Raw genomic sequence first — 19795 nt, 5'->3', positions numbered from 1 at the left:
TCATCCAAATACGTTAATCCATTTTTGAGTAATGTTGCCAACAGACAGACAGACGGACAGACAGAGAGACAGACAAACAGACAGACTGTCACATAACTCCGCCGCGTTCCTTGGTGGAGTAAAAATACATGACATCTTGCATATCTCAGTTAATTTGGATAGGTGTCTATGTGGATGATGCTGCTCTTAGTGGATGGCTCCTGTTGATCCAGCTCTCATAGCACTCTGGTCAGCATGGAGGTGAGCGAGGAGGAGGAAGGGGAGGAGGTGGGTGGGGGTGTTATAGCTGCACTACTTCCAGATGCTCACTGATTGTTGCTGGTGTTTGTGCTGCTAGTAACTTCAACCCCCCTCTACTCTACACAGATGGAGCTGTCAGCTCCATTATGACTGTGAGATGATTAAAACTCCAGTCAGCAAAGCCACCAATGATAACTTGGGCCTTGTTAGACAGTCTGAGGGTTGTGAGGTTAAATATTACATATCCGTGTAGAGTAGGCAGAAAGTACCAGGTGTTACTGAAAGATAAAGAGCTTTACACATCTGTATTGTGCTTTCCTGAAACACACGTATGCAAAGAATGTTTGAAATACAACATGTCATTCAGTGTTAAAATCAGCAGGTATTTAGAATAAATAGATCTGTCTGTCAACGATTCACATCATGTTATCAAGTTAGTGAAGGGGGTGGAGGGTTAAATGAATGGAGTAAATAAATAAGTCTACATCCACTGCAGTGCAAAGTGAGCACATTTAAAATGTATGTTAAGTGTCTCGGGAATCTATTTTTAAAGAAGCTAGCTCAGTGCACATTGCAATGCAGCATTTTGACCTGTGGTGGACCTGTAGAGGCGTACAATACTGTCTCTTCAACAGTGAGAAACACACATAGAGACAGAGAGAAACTACTTTTCCCCACAGTTACCATGGCGATCCAATAAAATTGCTGTTACTCTCTGTATTGACTCTCAGTAAAGTGAGTAAAAATGAATCTCCTTTTCTCAAGTGTTAAATCTGGACTTAAATGCTGATTCCTGGTGACAGGCGTGCAGTCAAACCCCCTGTCCCTGATTTACAGAAAACCCAGCCAAGAGGAGATGAAGAGGCTAGAAGGAGCAGATGCTGTTTTACTTTCTGTTTCTCCAGCTCTTTCTTCATGGCTTGACACATCTGCCTTAAGGAAGACTAGCACAGATGTTGACTGAGACACTATTTTGGATACAAGAGATTGTTCTGTCAATCAAACGGACTAAAGCAGAATTTTAATATGACGCCTCTACAATATAATTAGAGTTTTGTTTTTTTTTTTTAGTTTTGTTTACATTCTCAGCGCTTATTTACAGGAGTTGGACTCCACTGAAACGTTGCAGGTGCACAGTTCTTTTCAGAGCGCATTCACATTCCTAAACAAATCAGGTAGGCTTCTGTCTGGTATATAAAAAAAAAAAGCTTCTGTCACCAACATGACAGTACACAGATATCAGGATGGTTGTTTGAAGCTGCTCTGAGTAGTGTTGCCACTTTACACCCACCTGAAAATTGCAGTCATTTTCATTTGTGTGCTGTAGGACGAGCTCTGGAGCAGCCCCCGCTTATTCTGATACAGACAGGCATACAAGATGAGTGTATCTTCCTTTAAGGGAAGCCATCATTGAAGCAATATGCTTTGGCTGCCACTTTTTGGGACATTTTAACAGCAACAAGCAAACATCAGCTTGACTGAAATATGCAGCAATGCCTTTGACATTGAGTGGAAATGCATAGAGAGTAATTGTTTCTGATGTCTTCCTCTTCAGCTTTCCTCTTCGCTCTGCCCATCCTGCTCCTCTCTCAGCCTCTCTCAGCCTCTTCTTCACTAAGTGTTTCAGATTGCTTGGTGACTCGGTGGAAACCAGCCTCGATTGACACTTTGACACAAGCATTAATTGGCAATTCCTAACTATCAGCAGGCAACCTTTGATGGAAGTCCTCTTCCATCCTGTCCTGCTTAGGTGCCCGCTTGTGGTAGAGGCAATCTTGGAAGGGTCGCAGAGCATATTAGCCTGTGTTGAATATGTCTGAACAAATGCACTTTGTGGTATGTGGGAGAGAGGTGAGTCAACCTCTATAAGCAGTAACTCTGTTTTACAAATGAGCCATCTTTCCATATTTTTACAGAGCTTTTAAGCAAACACTGTGTAGGCGTTGGTACCATTAGCTCTGAATGGCTCTTTGCAAAGATTGGCTGACATATAGACAGTCCAGCGTACACACATAATAACTCATACATACATGCATAGTAATTAAATAGTCATTTTCCTCATCATTTGTCCAGCATTGCCTTGTTACAGCAGTCTTACTCAAAGGACAAACTGCCTGCTGTCACATAATTCACCATCTGAACTGCAAATAGAAAATTCAGCAAGGTAAAAATCTGTGATATGAATGGCTGCAAACCATGGTTGGAATATCTTGGCTGCTAAATGTTACAGCTGTCCTCTTATCGTACAGTACACAGCAGATGTGACTACACCTCTTGCATTGTCACCTCACTGTGAAATGATTCAAATTTGTTTCACATCTCAAGAATTGCATCACTTCTGAATAGAGTAGCTCTTATGTAAAATTTAAAAGTGACATTTTAGATCAATCAATCAATCAGATTTTATTCATATAGCAAATTTGTATGCAAATTCAATGTAACACAAAGTGCTTTAGAGGTAAAAAATAAAATGCCCCAAATACCCCAATACCCCCACCCTTAACATCATGTTATAAATTAAAGACTGAAAAACGCAGGGACTGTGCAAGTAAGGAAACACTGTCATGAATAATGTCTAGTACAAATAAAGACTTCATGTAAGGTTGCCCATAGAGGTTCATATTATGCAGTGTCCTTTTCACTGCCTGAGCTGTCACAAAAACTCTGTGCTGAGTCTAAAGCGCTGTTTTTTAGAGCTAAATTTTGCAAACAGCACACTGTGGCTCCTTCTGTTCCTCCTGGGTCCTGCTGCACTGTTTCCACTGACTTTTAGTTGGTCACAAATCTTCGTGTGTTCTTTTTGTTAAAACTCACTCAGATTTTTCATGTAAACTGAGAATTCTTTTCCATGTGGAGCCATGATGCAGACATACAGATAGACACAACCTTTAAGTCCAAAATTACGAAAGTTCTGCTGTTCACAACTCATTTTTATAAAGATGTTCATGCAATCGAGCTAATTGTTTTCACATTGTTTCAGTGATTACAGGTGTATTCACTTCAGATGCATTAAGTTTCTAATTTGGCGCCTGTATTTTCAACATTGTTTTTTTTTTAAGTACTGATCGTTAGTTATTTAGGTGATACTATACAGAGGTGCACTCACTGCTAATGTGTACTATATACACAATAACTGTAACAACAGTAAGCAATTGCTATTTAGAGTGCATACTATCCATGTTCAGAAAGGATAACAGGAAATATTACTGTACTGCCTTAACATGTTCTAGATGTATGTTTGAGCAATAACATTTTTTACAAGAAGACATTTGACCTGTCACAGACAGAAAAGCACAGATTTAGAAAAAAAAAAAATACCAACAGCAACAAAAAAAACCCTTTAATAATGGCTGAATTTCTCATGGCTGCGTACATTTCATGGTGCTGGTATTGTGCATGCTGGTTCAGCATCACATTACTAAATGGAACATTAATGTAAGTCCAGTGCTTTTGCTTTTATGACAAATCAAAATGTCTTCCCATGTAAAAAATACCAGTAGAACAAGCAAATAAAAGTTGCTGAGGTTACAGAATAGCCCATTCTTCTTCTTCTTTAAAATTTTCTTAGTCATTTAATGGAAAGGAAAGACACATATTGTGTATATATGGCAAGTATTCTCAGTGAAAATAAGAGCTCAGCCTTTTGGGTGACACTAAGGTCTTTGTTCCTCATATTCATACAGCATCTTTTATCTTTTACAACATTATCGTCTTCCAAAAAAGCAGCTACAAGTTAGTGCTCTTTCATTAAAAGTAGGTATCATGGCGAAATTTCTTTTAACTGTGATGCTTTTGTTGACATGTTCATCAAGCTGTCATGTCACAGAAGGTCTCATTTATCTCTTGCTGGGAGCATTGATGGCGGCTCAGATCCTGTTGCAACAGAGGTCACCAGCTAGCTGTCCCCTCTTCTCTGGATCATTTTCTGTTTCTTCCTTTTTGCTATCCCTTTCTCCCTCTATCTCCCTCTCAGTGTTTCTTTGTTTGGCAGTGATTTGACCAAACAAAGGCTAACTGAGTATCTCTAAAGCAAGGTGACTGACAAAGGGGATTTTTCAACCTGACTGCCAGGACACAATGAGTTTTAGATAGCCGGGCCAAATTTTCCTCCCTCCAACTGGCAGTTTGAGATGGAAATAGAATTGGCCTCTGCACTCATATTTGTCACCCATGTCATTATCTGCTCTATTATCCCTGCACCCTTAAATGTACTGCTCTGAAAATTAGCTTATAATAGACTAAACGTTGTGTTTGTGTTGCTGGACCTAATGTTCTTGGGTTCATTTGCTTCATTAAAAGCTGCAATAGGAACTTATGCATATTTTGGCAGCCTGAAGAAGCTATTAATGATCTACTTTGACTTAAATACCCTGAAAATCAGCGTTGGTAAACTACACGCAACATGCTCATATTTTATGGGCATTACTCTCCAATAAAATTGCAGACTGTCAGAGCTGCCTAACATTTGTTGTGTGTTTGTTGATATTACATTCATTAATCGATGATAGTTTGTAATTTACTAGTTTGAGTTTCACTTGTGTTCCTTGCCTGAGTTTTTTAGATCAAATTGATAAAGGGCAACTTTTGATTTGAAATCTACTGTCTGGACAGTGCCTTGACTCAGTGTGACATCAGTGGTAAATGAAACAATTCTCAGTAGACACTTCATCTATTGATCAAAGTCTGGGTCAAGCTCTATTATTCCTGATCTTGGACAGATGTTAATTTATAACTGGACACTTTCAACTTACCATCTTCAACGCCAGCCTGAGACAGGCGGGGAGGGAGCTGAAGCATAGACAGGGTATCTGCAGGGAATGCAAATGACTTACCGGATAAGTTAATGTGACTTTGCCATGGCAGGGGACTCTGATTACACTAAGAATGTAAGGCTTCCATGAGCCAGCCAGAGATATCATTAATCCAAGGTTGACCTGGTATGGCTTTTGGTTGGCTCTGGCCATAGAAGTTTATTATCTAAGAGGAGGCTGTCCAGGCAGCAGGAAAGCAGAGGAGAGGTTGTGTGTGTTTTTCCAAAATGACCAAGCAGCACTTCCTTTTGAGCATTTCACAAAGACAAATTGGCTCGATCAGCAGCTAGGCAGCTGGCTGACGGAGAGGTGAGATGTATAAGGCTCACGTGGGCATCTTCATCATGATGGCTTTTATTTATTTATTTATTTATTTTTTGTCCTCCTGCATAATGTCACCCGCTGCAGTGTGTCATTGTGTCCTAGCTGCTCCATCACACACCCACACACACACACACACACCAACCTGACAGTACAGCGCAATAGGCTTGCACTAATCCTTACTTTAGCACTGCACAGTTTTGTTCAGTTTTGTTTGTGGATTACTATCCTCTGGCAAAAGTGAGAGATCAGTACACACGGGAGTCTTAAGAGTTTAAATAAGAGCAACGCTTGTGTACTTTCGTCACACAGAACAAAGGGGGGGAAGCGGAGAAAATTTGGGCTACACTGCATGCTGCTGAGTGAAAGACTGAGTAGTCCCTACTTCAAAGAATTATCAGAATTTTGTAACACTTTTTTGAATGCTTATCAAAATACACCTATGAACCAGAGACCGGGACTGTGGAGTGAAGTGTGAGAGGTTATGATTACACGGGTTTCACTGGTTTGACTTGACTATACAGAGGTTGGTGAGTAAGCTGCACCCTTCCCCACTGCCATACAGTTCAGATAGTTACTTTAAAGGCAGAGAATGTGAAAGCCACAAAAATACTGAAATAAACATCTACCAAGGACAAAACAGAGCATCCTTATTTCCTTAAAAGCTGTACTATTCAATATTTTTGACATTGTTAATGGATCAAGTAACTATGAGAAAAGGTCCATACGCAACTTCCTCATTTTCAGATGCAGCACTTAGTCCTGTTCAGCAGTAGAGCTAAAATAAAGCCACTGTACACTAAATGCTCAGTACCAAACAGGAGTCAGACACACTTAACAACTAGCTGGAGAACCTAGGGGAGCATGTAACACAGTAAGAGCGAGATATTACCCTCATGAGTTGGAGGAGACCAAAGCAAATCCAATAGAAGAATGGAAAGACTTTGGTTTTATGCAGTAACCAATAAGACTGCAAATAAATGTAATGCTGTTTTATCGCTGGATATGACAGGAGGCAGTTGGCTGTTTCTTGTTATTGTGCCATTTTTAGGAAAATAATACCTGTTTGCTACTTAGTTTTCACCATTTGCTGCTTCCCTGCTTGGCCCCAAAAATCTAATTATCCAGCTTTAAGGTATTAAATCTGATTTACTTTAAAATATTCAATTTCGTATTGCCATGGTTGTCTTATTTCTCACTTGAATTTCCCACATCCATTTAATTCTTTTACATGTTACAAAAACGAATTTAATTTTTTAAAAATGTACATAAAATAAAGTATCATAATCATTGACAACGTGACAAAATTTGTCACTGTAGCTCTTTAGAATAATATGTATAATATTTTTCTTTCCATCAGACTAGTTCTAATGCTTGTGTTTAAATTTTAGAACATCAGTGTGACAAGATAATCAACAAGGATGTCTTTCTGTGTGTGCACGCATGTGTATTTATTCATTATTAGCATTCCTCTCTCCAAGTGTCAGCACTACCTATCAAGATCCCTTTTTGATCAAATATTTTATTTAATATAGTCAACCCTATCACATAATTTGCTTTTATTTAATGTTTAAATAAAAGCCTCCAGGTAATATCTAAAGAGAGACTTTGAGGTGAGCAAAGGTTATAAAAAGCACAGCAACTGTTGATGTGTGGAGCTCTGGATGAAAATTTGATTTGGTTTGAGTCTCTCATTTTCTTCTTGTAATGATACAAGAATAATAAGATTCATGCAGTACATACCTACAGAAAACTTATGTATCCACTACAGTTGACTGTACTGTAATGGAATAATTCATGCCACTCCTCATCTATAAATGGATATGGGTGAAAATGTCATTAATACTTGCTGAAGAACAACATTGCTCTGGGTTGTTATTTCCTATTTTTTGAGTGAGTAGCCCTTAAAACTTTGTGAAGAGCAGTGGTTTTGTGCATTACAGAAAGCAAAAGAGAAGTGCATGGCTGTTTGCTGTGAACAACAGGAGAGAAAGCATTTCTCTGCTCTCATTTATTTCTGTCTTTTTCCAGGTTTGGCAGTTCACCAGATAATCACAATCACTGTGTCTCTCATTATGGTTATCGCAGCCTTGATCACAACACTCGTCCTTAAAAACTGGTAGGAAAGATTCCTTTACTTTTGATTTACAGTAGCGGCACAACTCACCCTGTTTCATAAATCATAATAGATAACCAAAGGCACAAGGTATGATTTTATGTTTGTTTCTTGTCTTTGGTGCGTGTTTTTGTAGCTGTGCGCAGTCTGGAAATGGTCGCCACAATAGCCATCAGCGCAAGATCCACCAGCAAGAAGAAAGCTGCCAAAACCTGACAGACTTCACCCCAGCCCGGGTACCCAGCAAGGTGGACATATTCACTGCCTACAATGACAGCCTGCAGTGCTCACATGAGTGCGTTCGGACTGCCGTGCCCATCTACACTGATGAGATGATCCAGCAGACGCCCGTCTACAAGTCTGCTTACAATGGAAACAGGTACAGTTAAGGGGTAATTTCATTTAAAAAAAAAAAAAAAAAAAAAAAAACGAGATGCACTCATATTTCTTTAACTGTTTAGCACTGCAAATTCATAGTGTTGAATTCTTTTTCATGATATGTATGTATCATAAATGTTTCTGGAGCTAGGTCATTTAAACTGGGTTAAGAAATACAAGTACAGTTCCTCAGAGTAATTTCATTCCTTGCGCATGAAATTATAAAACATAAAAAATATGACAAAATGCAAACAAATGAGAGTGAGCACATTGAAATAGCCATCATTAATTCGCTTATTCTTCTCCTTGCCTATGTTACTCTATGACACAATGAGTGTCAATCAGAGGTAGACTACCGTTCAAAAGTTTGGGTTCACCCCAGCAATTTCATGTTTTCCATGAAAACTCAAACTTTTATTCATGTGCTAAAATAACTGCACAAGGGTTTTCTAATCATCAGTTAGCCTTTCAACACCATTAGCTAACACAATGTAGCATTAGAACACAGGAATGTAGGTTGCCGGAAATGTTCCTCTGTACCCCTATGGAGATATTCCATTAAAAATCAGCCATTTCCAGCTAGAATAGTCATTTACCACATTAACAATGTCTAGACTGTATTTCTGATTAAATGAATGTTATCTTCATTGAAAAAAATAATTTTCTTTCAAAAATAAGGACACTTCTGAGGGACCCCAAACTTTTGAACGATAGTGTATGCTTAACCAAATTCACACATAAATTAGTTTCCTTTAGTGCTGTCGCCTCATTCCTCATCCATCTGCCCCACATCCGGCTGAACGGGGTACCTCAGTACACTCAAGCTGCAAGCACACACCCACACCCACACACACACACACACACACACACACACACACACACACACACACACACACACACACACACACACACACACACACACACACACACACACACACACACACACACACACACACACAAAATGTTCCACTGATATTTAATGCTATATAGACACAGGGGAATGGGATGTCTTTACAGTGTCATTTTCTGTCTATCTCTGTCTGACAGAATTTCAAATGGCACACAGGTGTATATATGCTTTGAAAACTGAACTTCAATACCCTGAAATCATGTAATGTGATATCAGTGAACTGCACTCAAGCACATCATGTTTACCAACCCAGTTAATCTGTGCTGCTTTTACACCAAAGAAACAGGAAAAAGATCCAACATTGGTGAGTCATTGGTGTGTTTGCATTTCACTCTGAGTTTAAAGGGATCCTCTCTGCGGGTGACTCTGTGTCACTCTTTGTGATTCAAACTGACAGGCGCGTTTAACATGGAAATCATGTAGCCATTATATGAGTAGTGTGACAATACATTGGTAGAGTATTGACACTGTTTGCTGTCTGAGTGGATAACACTAGCAGCCATCTAAGATGGTCACACTTACTGTGTGTATCTTAGTCCTGTAATAGATTCATTATATTGGCAGCGAGGTTAAGATAATTCCTCTGGTTTAGATACTCCAAAATGAAAGGATAGCTACATTGATTATGGTGCTGATTCTGGTTGCTGGTTATAATTCTCAGGTTTGGTAACAACATTGCTCTTGAATCCTAGATTTTGAACCAGTTCAGGCCTTTGTCTCCCTGTTTGTGTTCATCTGTAGCAGTGCTGCTGTGCTGACTGTAGTACTAAAGCTAACTAGGGACATAATTAGACCTTGGATGGCATACTGCATGAAGTCTATTGAACACAATGTTTGTGTTCTGAGGACATGCCACTGCTCAGCAAAAATGTCACATAAGAATCAATTCAGGCTTATTACTGACAGCTACTGTGTTGTGATTGTATGTAATATAAATATGTACTCAATCGCCCTGCATAATATATTCATCAATGTGTGTTCCCATAAGGTTCTAACATCTTACTTTTTACCCAACAGGCCCTCCCCCACTGAGAGACAACTGATTCCTGTGGCCTTTGTGTCAGAGAAGTGGTTTGAGATCTCTTGTTGACGAGCTGAAGGCCTTGTTTACGTTCTGTGGGTGGAAGAGACTTCCTGAATTCATGCTCTGGTGGGTACTGTGCCACTTTGTTCCCCTGCAAATCATCGTCTGAGCTTTAGCCACCTCGATCCCCATGGTGATGCTGCCCCACTTTGGGAATAGAAGGGAACTTGGCATATGTTTGTTATTTGTGACATGATTATGCTCCTTTCCATATTTTGCACAGCAATAAAAAGGGTTGAGAAATCCAGTTCAGTGCAGTATCACAGGCCTTTAGTTGAGATAAGAGACTAGTCATGTACACTGTATGTAAGTATGAATAAACTGTATGGTTGATGGTTCATATTTAATTCTTAATAGCAAAATATTTTCAATAATATTTATGCTGCCACTCTTATTCTTACAACAAAAACAATGTTTTGAACATTTCTAGCAGTAAAGGAGCACTTTTGTATGACCTGTGACACATTTACACTACCTTTTAAAAGTTTGGGGTCATCCAGACAATTTCATGTTTTCCATGAAAACTCATACTTGTATTCATGTGCTAACATCATCGCACAAGGGTTTTCTAATCATCAGTTAGCCTTTCAACACCATTAGCTAACATAATGTAGCATTAGAACACAGGAGTGATGGTTGCTGGAAATGTTCCTCTGTACCTCTATGTAGATATTCCATAAAAAAAATTTTCGTTTCCAGCTAGAATAATCATTTACCACATTAACAATGTCTAGACTGTATTTCTGATTCACTTAATGTGTTTCTTCATTGGAAAAAAAAAAAGGTTTTCTTTCAAAAATAAGGACATTTCTAAATGACCCCACACTTTTGAACGGTAGTGTATATACGTGGCTAATATATTCCAGGATGGCCCTGCATTTGAAATTCAAAGCGTGAATGTTAAACACATGCTCTGGCCTGGCAGTGTTGCTGAAAACCTGGGGGGAGGTGTAACGTTTGCTATTGACCCAGATTTTAAAAGCAATAGATTGCCTGCAGGTAACGCAGAGAGAGGACAGGGCCTCTGCGTTGTCTGGACACACATTAGTCTCAGTCAGCTCAGCTTTCCACAGCCTGCTCCCAGTGCTGCAGTCTTAAAAGACGCAAGATCCCTTATTATCTCTGCAACCTAATGTATTTCTTAAGCTTAAGTGTATGTTACAATAGGCCTTAAGAGGACTTATTTTTAATACAACATTACCCTTTCATCTGGTTTCGGAAAGGCACTGCCTTCCATGCTTTTCAGGCTAGAGTTGGATACCAATTCTGTCTAAAATATGTGGAAAGCATACGTGTTGCTTCATTGTGCACTGTGCATCTAATCAAGGCTAATAGGGATTTTGTTCTCTGCGTCTCCACAGGATCCAGTTGGAAACAAGACACACACAAAACAGCTTCTTTTGTAAAATAGCGTGATCACTCTTTGGACAGTGGTGAAGATATTTATTTTTCTAGAGATGACAAGCAGAGCAGACACAATGCTGCCACTCCATATTTCCAGAAACCTACAGTCATTTAGATATAGATTATATATAGATATATTTACAGGATGTATGGAACAAGACAGTGGACGTCACGGATGTCTCAAGGAAAATATTTGACATTTGACAAAGGAACCCAAGGAGCTGCTTTGGGTGGAAGATGAACTGTATTTCTGAACAATGTGCCAATAATGCCACTATGTGCCACAACCTGGACTGATGAAAGTTTCAACAACAACTGATGGACTAAAAAAAAGAGCGCTCTATTAACCCTGTATCAACTCCAATTACATTTTTTTGTTTGTTTTGTTTTTTTAAAGAAATGTGAAAGTTAAAAAAAATGCTACAAATGTATTTGAATATGTTTTGAAATAGTTTTAAGAAATGTGTTGCAAAAGAGTCTAAAAGATATTTATATGAAGCACTATTCTATTAGCTGGGGAAGAGATGATGGAAAAATAGAAACGGTATATGCTTTATTGAATAGTTGATTTGAAAACATTGTTTCTATAGGTCCCATTTTAAAAACAGAATAGTTATGTCTATTTTTTTACACTGATTAATCTGCCACAGCCCTAACAGTGGAGGTCTTAAGTGCTTAAAACCACTGTTAATGAAATATTCCCACCCCAGCTGAGATTATAACAAAGAAACCATCTAAATACCCTTAGTAGAAGCCAATTCAGTGCCCACTTCAACTGCATATTATGGAACAACTGTACCAGATCTGGCTAATGGAAAATCACACAAAAGGCTTCAGTGGTGCAGCTCATGGTATCAACAATTCCCACAGCAGTAAATTCATGTATAGATTGAATATGACACCAGACTGCATGGAACTAGACAGGACATTCATACTGTCTCAGGTCTGTCTAGTTCTTTTGCACACTTCATATTGGTCTCTGTCTCAACAGCTGTTTGGGATAAATTCTAATGAATGGTTCTGATTTAGAGCCGAGCTGCAATGATAAGGAGTGGAACAGATTTAATTTGAGCTTCACATTCAAATAATTCATGAGATAATTTGCATAAATAGCAAAGAGATTGAAAAATGAATCCCTCCACAGATAGTAATTGAATATCCCCACCCCAGTCCCAGATTGGTTCACTTCTGAATTTTTTTTCTCAAAGCCTAAAACTCTGAATTATATTCAGAAATTCAAGAAGAACATGAGCCAATTTGTTGAGCATGGAACATGAAATTATCTTCAGTTTTTAAGCTACAACTGGAGAAGAAGCTGTGAAGAAGCTACATGGTGTTCCTCAGGATCAAAATGATCTGCGTCACGCATTTAATACAGGATGCCAGTAGTAAATAATTCCCTCACCAAAAATGTTGTAAGGGTTACTTCTCTGTGGACTCCATGCAGTACAATATTTCTAGCATATCAGAGTTTCAGCTATCACAGCCACGATGTTCAGTGTTGTGCACAAAATACATCAGTTTGTGCCAAAGAAAGCTAAGAAAAAATATGATACATAATTGACAAAAAGTCAGATTTGGTTCTTTCAAACACCTAAAATACTTCCACAGTATTTTATTGAAGTAAAAGAATTAAGACAAGCCAATCAGTGCTAACAAATTGATTTCAACTCTCTCTTAAGTCAAGGTGAGTGAACTCCGTGGTGAGGAAGGACAGTAAAGCTCTCCTGAGAGCTTCCTAGCACTAATAATTTTATTATCACCTTCAAGCTCCAAAAGACAGATTACCTTTGTGCTATGAGGCTTTTGAGAAAGTTGCCTATTAATCTACCTTTCATTGTGCTGTGGGTTTGTACAAAGCACAAATACAATTCTGTAATTGTAAACGTTTTTGGCTGCAGACAGCAATATGTACAGATTTAAATGGTAGGTTTTGCTGGGTGTTCTCCAGTAATTCACTTTGGTGGTTTTTAGACTTTAGTACTCACTTCTTTAAAGGATTGAAGAAAACAGATTGTCCCAGTGAGATCAGTATCTGTAAATGTGAGCCATTCAGGAGGTGTCAAGATGGCTTGGGATAAACACTGTGGTGCAGAAACCCCTGCTGGCCCATTCACAACATGAAGACCACTCTCATGAATGACCCATACCAGTTCAGCCTCACATGTGTCAGGCTGTGTTGCTTCTTTGACATAACATATATTTTTTTGAATGAAAAGTGTTATCTTATTAGTCAGAGGGTTATGAAACTTACTGTATATTATACACGTGTAAATGTATTTTCTATATATTTGCTTCTATTTGTGTACAGGTGTGTTCTATTTTTCAAGACCTCTTCCATTTCTGGGAGGGTTTCAGCTAGGTCGGGGATAGTGTCTTTGTTTACATGTGTAACTACAATATTTCTTTCAAAACACAAAACTAACCTTGTGCCAAGCTTCTTACCTGCACTTTCAAGCAGTACTTGTATTATATCTTTAGCTAACCAGTATAATACTTCAGTAGACGCTGCAATAGTTCAGAGACAGGACGGTGACTTCCAGGTTAAATGTCTGAAACTAACAGTGGTTTTAAAAGGTGTTGTGATCATATCTTGGGTTCTGCTGTATTCATGGTTGGCTGGGAAACCAATGACTTGCTCTTCTTAAAAATCATTTCCACATGGATTTTAATGTGTTCCACAATGTGAAAAAAAACAACAACTTTAATTCCAACAGTAGCTGCCAAGAAACCAACTAAACTTGATCAAGACTGGGTTGCATTCATTTGTCATATTTCCCATTCTGTATTTGTATATACATATTGCTGCTCCAGGATCTGTACGATTTGACACATATTTTACGGTAATGACTGCGAAAAGTCACTATTAGCATTTATCACCATGTGAAATAATCAGGGAAAGACATTTCCAGAAAAAATTGTGAAAGGAAGATGGTCTGTAAAGTACACTGTCTGTATTTTCCTTTTTGATGTGACTGCTCAGTCTTCACGGTTAAAAAAAACACAGGACCAAGATCAGAGTTGATAAGGTTTCTGCCTTATTTCCTTAGTCATGTTGGTGGTATGGCTTGGGTGTGTTTTAGACAGATTCTTCTTACACATATATTAACTAACACGGTAAACCAGGATAGAACATGATAGAACATGGTAAACATATATACACTGTTCAAAAGTTTGGGGTCACTTACAAATGTCCGTATATTTGAAAGAAAAGCAGTTTTTTTTTTCAATTAAGATAACATTAAATGAATCATAAATCCAGACTAGACAATGTTAATGTGGTAAATGACTATTCTAGCTGGAAACGACTGATTTTTAATGGAATATCTCCATAGGAGTACAGAGGAACATTTCCAGCAACCATCACTCCTGTGTTCTAATGCTACTTTGTGTTAGCTAATGGTGTTGAAAGGCTAATTGATGATTAGAAAACCCTTACGCAATTATGTTAGCACATGAATAAAAGCGTGAGTTTACATGGAAAACATGAAATTGCTGGGGTGACCTCAAACTTTTGAACAGTAGCGTATACATATATATATGCTGTATTTTATCAAACTCATGCTTAGCTCAGAGTTGTTGATGTGATTACATGCAGACTCTCAAAGCTGCAAGTAAAGCTGGAGACTCAAAAGCCCTTTTCGGACATGGGAAATGTAACATTGCGGCTTCATCAATCTAGTAAAGTGAAAAGTCTAATTTTCTTCACAGACATACTCCCCACAATGATAGAGACATCCACGGTATGATATTTGTCTCACACAGAATATTAGAGAGAACATGCAGTGATGTATAATACATAAAAATGCACTAAAAAACAAAAAACTAAATTGTAACTAATAACTGTTTATCAAAGTGTCCAAACAACTGACAGTTAGCTTATTTATGATTTCCTAAACAGTAAAGATTGTCCATTTATGATGATAATCAAACCATGACTTTGCTAACAGCAAAGTAAAAATATCTTGACAGCTGTGATGGCGGTTCGGACTCAACATAAGGACGGTCGCTTTGTGACAAATGATTGAACTGCAGCTGATAAACTGAGTGTGTGACCACTCACCTGTCTGAGGACAGGGAAAGTACACAGTGTGATCTGCTGTTAAATCCTGATCCACCCTGTCTGTATGTCAGGGATATTTTGTAATGATAAATAATTAATGAAGTTACGACTGTAGTTCCATGTGCATAAATGTGTGCAACTCTGTCCTTTTTGAGATTTTCACATGGATCCGGCTGCTGTCCGATGCTGCAGGTGTTTACTAAACTCCACAAACGACTGGAAGCAACAAACTAAACAACCAGTCATTTTAACATTTTGTCAAAATACAGACAACATTCATTAATTAGTAAGTCTCATTTGGTCTTTTCTGAAGTATCGTTATACTTTTATGAACATTTTGGTTTGTAATAGATGTGAACTTGAACAATGATGTGGACAAGACAAAGTGTTTTGTGATTTTGGCACACAGACTGTCTTTTGTTCTCTGATGTTTTGGACCACTGTTGGTGCTGACAAAGTCTTCCCCAAATCACTTCACACAACTCAGAAGTACTTCTCTTGTTTGTGTGTATCCCTTAATGTCACTGCATGCACTTCAGACTTGCACTGTGTACAGAAATGCCACTCGCTCCGACCTTGTAAGATCACTGTCTGGACTTTTACAAGGAAGTGAACAGAGCGCTCATTCAGAAATGAGGCCAACAAGCTCAGTTGTGGAAATGGATAAGTGGAAAGCAGTGCGTGTCTGAAAAGGGCTTTGGCCAGCATTTCTGCTGTTTTAAATGGCATTGTACTGAGACATGTGAACACAGCAACATTGCTACAATGAAGCTAGACAAATGAAAACACAAGCAAGGACCAACTTCTAATGCAAATACAGTAGGTCCAGAATAAGCTTTGAAGCTATCTTTGAAGTGTAATGGACATGGTGTTTACAATATACAGTTTGTGTAATAACTTTATTTTCTCTTTGAAGTACATTTGAGTACCTGGAGTTTTGTTTTCAACCTGTCTGATGGTCCTGTTAGACTGACTGTTAACAACTGACGCAGTGAATACAATGTTAGAACTGATGGTAGTGATGGCCAAAGCTATGAAATTAGGTTCTTTTTTTCAACTAATTTTTCACATTGCGCTAATCTGTTGTTTGCACTTACATATTGCTGATTGTGAGAGATCTGTGCTGAAATATTGACAAGTTGGGGCTGCACAGTGGCTTGGTGGTTAGCACTTTCACTTTGCAGCTAGAAGATCCCTGGTTCGCATCCCGGCCTTCTCGGGATCTTTCTGCATGGAGTTTGCACGTTCCCCCCTGTGCATGTGTGGGTTTTTTCTGGATACTCCGGTTTCCTCCCACAGTCCAACAACATGCTGAGGTTAATTGGTGATTCTAAATTGTCCGTAGGTGCCAATGTGAGTGTGCTTGTTTGTTTCTATGTGTAGCCCTGTGATAGACTGGTGACCTGTCCAGGGTGTCCCCTGCCTTCACCCTAAGTGAGCTGGGATAGACTCTAGCCCCACCCCCAACACACACACACACACACACACACACACACACACACACACACACACACACACACACACACACACACACACACACACACACACACACACACACACCGGGACCCTCATGAGGATTAAGTGATACGTAGATAATGGATGGATGTATGGATGGATATTAACAAGTTCCCTTCTATGCCCACAACTTTATGGAATTGGGACTGTTAACCATTTTACCAATTCTTCAAATTGCTGTGAAATGTTTCACCAAGGAAGGTAATTGTAGTTGCTAAGTTTCTGTAGCGCTAACAGAGTACCTGATTATTATGGAATGTCAATGTGACCCTTAAAATTGTTGAAATTTTCTATAAGCTGTTAATGATGATGTGAGAGTAATTTCTGGTAGTTTGGAATATACTACATCAGATTGTTGAACACTGGGACACTGACATTTGTCTGTGTTTCATATTTCAGGGACAAGAGGTTTCAGTTAGCCTTGAAAAGCTTGTTTGTATTATTACGAGCCCTCATTAAAATCACAAGGACTGCTAGCTAAGAGAATCCACTTTGCATTTGTGAAGGACATTTAGACAAAGAAAAATGTAACCAGCAGCTATACTTTAAACAGGCACGAATGTGTGGAGACATCAGCATACATCACCTATCCTCTGGAATCAAAGTGAAAAGTAAAGGAAATGCCTTAGTGCTTTCTTGCCATTTCAGTTTAGATTCAGGATAGCTGATGAGTGTTTTCTATTGTAGCTAAGAGGGAGGAAAATTATTCCACTGGTCAGATTTGATTCAGGAAACATTATCTGAGAGTAGTCTAGGCAAAAGCAGGGGGGTGGGGTGGGGTGTGTGTGTGTTGCAGGGCAAAAACTTGACATGCCTTTTTCACAACGAATGAATATTTTGCAGCTCCTGTTTCTGTCTCTTCAGCAACCCATGAAACCTACGCTCCCTTCAGCACAAACAAGCTATCAATCAGCAAGGCTTTTCCTGTCAAGATGAGGGATGTGGCACATTTACAGGGACTGTGATTCCTGTTTGCATGTCAGACACACAGAGTGGAACTCATTGGCATATGTGTTTTTTAATTAGATGTTGGCTGAACATCTTCAAGGCTATTTTTTTTTTCCTGTTTTGACCCGGATGCTTTTGGAAGCATTTGTATGCAAAGAAAGGAGGTAATCTAGCAACTCTGTTTAATCATGACCCTTTGCTGTCTGATTAGCTCAATAACATATTACACAGCTGGCATTGACAGTGACGTGGGGGCTGTTTTTAGTTTTTAAAAACTTAATAGGAGACTTGTACAATAAAGTGGGACCCAGCAAAGAGGATGAAAACATTTGATAATACAGCAAAAAATTTTAATGCAGACAAAAGGACAGAGCTTATCTCTCTAGACAGACATGTAACTTCCTGATTCCATTTTTCAGTCGTCAAAAAACTGTAGCTCCTCACTCTGCTTTTCCTCGTCTTTTCAGAAAAATCACGTACTGTGCGCTTACTGTATCTAAAGCGGAGGGCTTTGACTCTCCTCTCGGGTCATGTTTTTACTGTTCTATTCACAAGAGCTAATGCACTGTCTCTGTCAGTGCTTATCAATACAGTCAAAGACTTGAAAATAGAAAAACATTTTGTTTGCAGTATCTCAATTCTCCCATAATCCCTCTGCTAGATGGAGACTAGCAGCGTGACTCAAATCTGCCGTTGTGTCAATGAATCCGCATAGAGGGCCTCTAGCACTGTAGGATGCCTTCAGAACAAAGCGCAGGCTTGCAATTAGTGACATGGCAAGGAAATTTCAGATGTTAAGAAAATGTTGATGCATTGTTTCATGTTCGCTGAGACTTGATCGAAATCAAAGTGGATGTAGGTGCCAAAAAATGACATAAAAAAAACAAATACCATAAGTAGAGTATGACTTTCAAGGGGTAGGATATTTGTAGAATATTTGTTTTCTTTTGTTGGGGGAAGGGGGTGTTCACATAGGGGCACACAATGTAAACCATTGAAGCTACAATCACAATCCATCCCTACCGTGAAGGAACCTGACTCAAGTCGTGTTGTCGCCATAAAAATGAAGAGTTTGTACTTTGTGACTCTTAAACTTTTTATATTTGTGTTTAATATATCAATGAGTACCTCTGTTAACTTTTGTATAAGACTATAGTATATACAAACACATACATACACACACAACACACCTCCACAAAGGGACTCCAGTCTGTCTCTGTGACGGCTAAATGTTGTATAACTTTTATTTTGTGTCTTATGAACCACATCTCTTCCTTTTGTAGTTATTGGTAAATGTTTCAATTTCCAGGTGACTTTGATTTGGTTACTCTTGTACTACTAAGCTCTGTATTTGCAAGCACTGTAAATGCGATTCTCATTGGATTCGTCCTCTGTACATTTAGTACTCTGATGTTGCTATTAATAAAATGTAAAACATCACAGGCCTGTGCTATAAGGACTTTGTTGGAATGAGTCTGGGGGAACGCAGCGATCAGAGCAAACAGCACAAAATAAAAGATTTGAATATGAATTCAAGCTGGGTTCTGATGCATCTGTCAAATCAAATGACATGCTAAATATTAAGCTGTTATGCTTAGTTACCATTTTAATGAATAAATAATTATCTTGTTAAATTTGATACATTAGTATTATTACTGCCAACAACTGAGACCAGCACTAAGAACAGCATAATCATCCATCAGCAACCGTGATCCAGTGTGACACTGGATCACGGTTCTTCCAACACCCACAGAGGAACAAGTCAGTCTTATACATTTTTGCTTTGCATAACCAAGACACTGTGGTCATTAAAATAAAAAAAATAAAATAAAATAAACATGTAAAACTTTATCCTAAGGGGTACTATAACATATACACTACAGTTCAAAAGTTTGGGGTCACCCAACTTCATGTTTCCCATGAAAACTCACACTTTTATTCATGTGCTAAAATAACTGCACAAGGGTTTTCTATTCATCAATTAGCCTTTCAACACCATTAACTA

General features: G+C 38.6%; 1 protein-coding gene across 1 annotated transcript in view; it reads left to right on the top strand.

Moving 5' to 3' along the window:
• Window positions 1-19321, top strand: part of ajap1 (adherens junctions associated protein 1) — a 57005-nt gene extending 37684 nt beyond the window's left edge. Inside the window, exons 3-6 of the mRNA XM_055012874.1 lie at window positions 7404-7491; window positions 7625-7867; window positions 9794-9926; window positions 11222-19321. Of these exons, the coding sequence (XP_054868849.1) occupies window positions 7404-7491; window positions 7625-7867; window positions 9794-9866 (404 nt within the window). The 3' untranslated portion in view covers window positions 9867-9926; window positions 11222-19321. The remainder of the gene's footprint in view (window positions 1-7403; window positions 7492-7624; window positions 7868-9793; window positions 9927-11221) is intronic.
• The last annotated feature ends 474 nt before the right edge of the window (window positions 19322-19795 follow it).

The sequence above is a fragment of the Amphiprion ocellaris genome, chromosome 8 (genome assembly GCF_022539595.1).
Source record: "Amphiprion ocellaris isolate individual 3 ecotype Okinawa chromosome 8, ASM2253959v1, whole genome shotgun sequence".
NCBI classification, from domain to species: domain Eukaryota; kingdom Metazoa; phylum Chordata; class Actinopteri; family Pomacentridae; genus Amphiprion; species Amphiprion ocellaris.
This window is presented reverse-complemented; position numbering and strand designations above follow the sequence as displayed.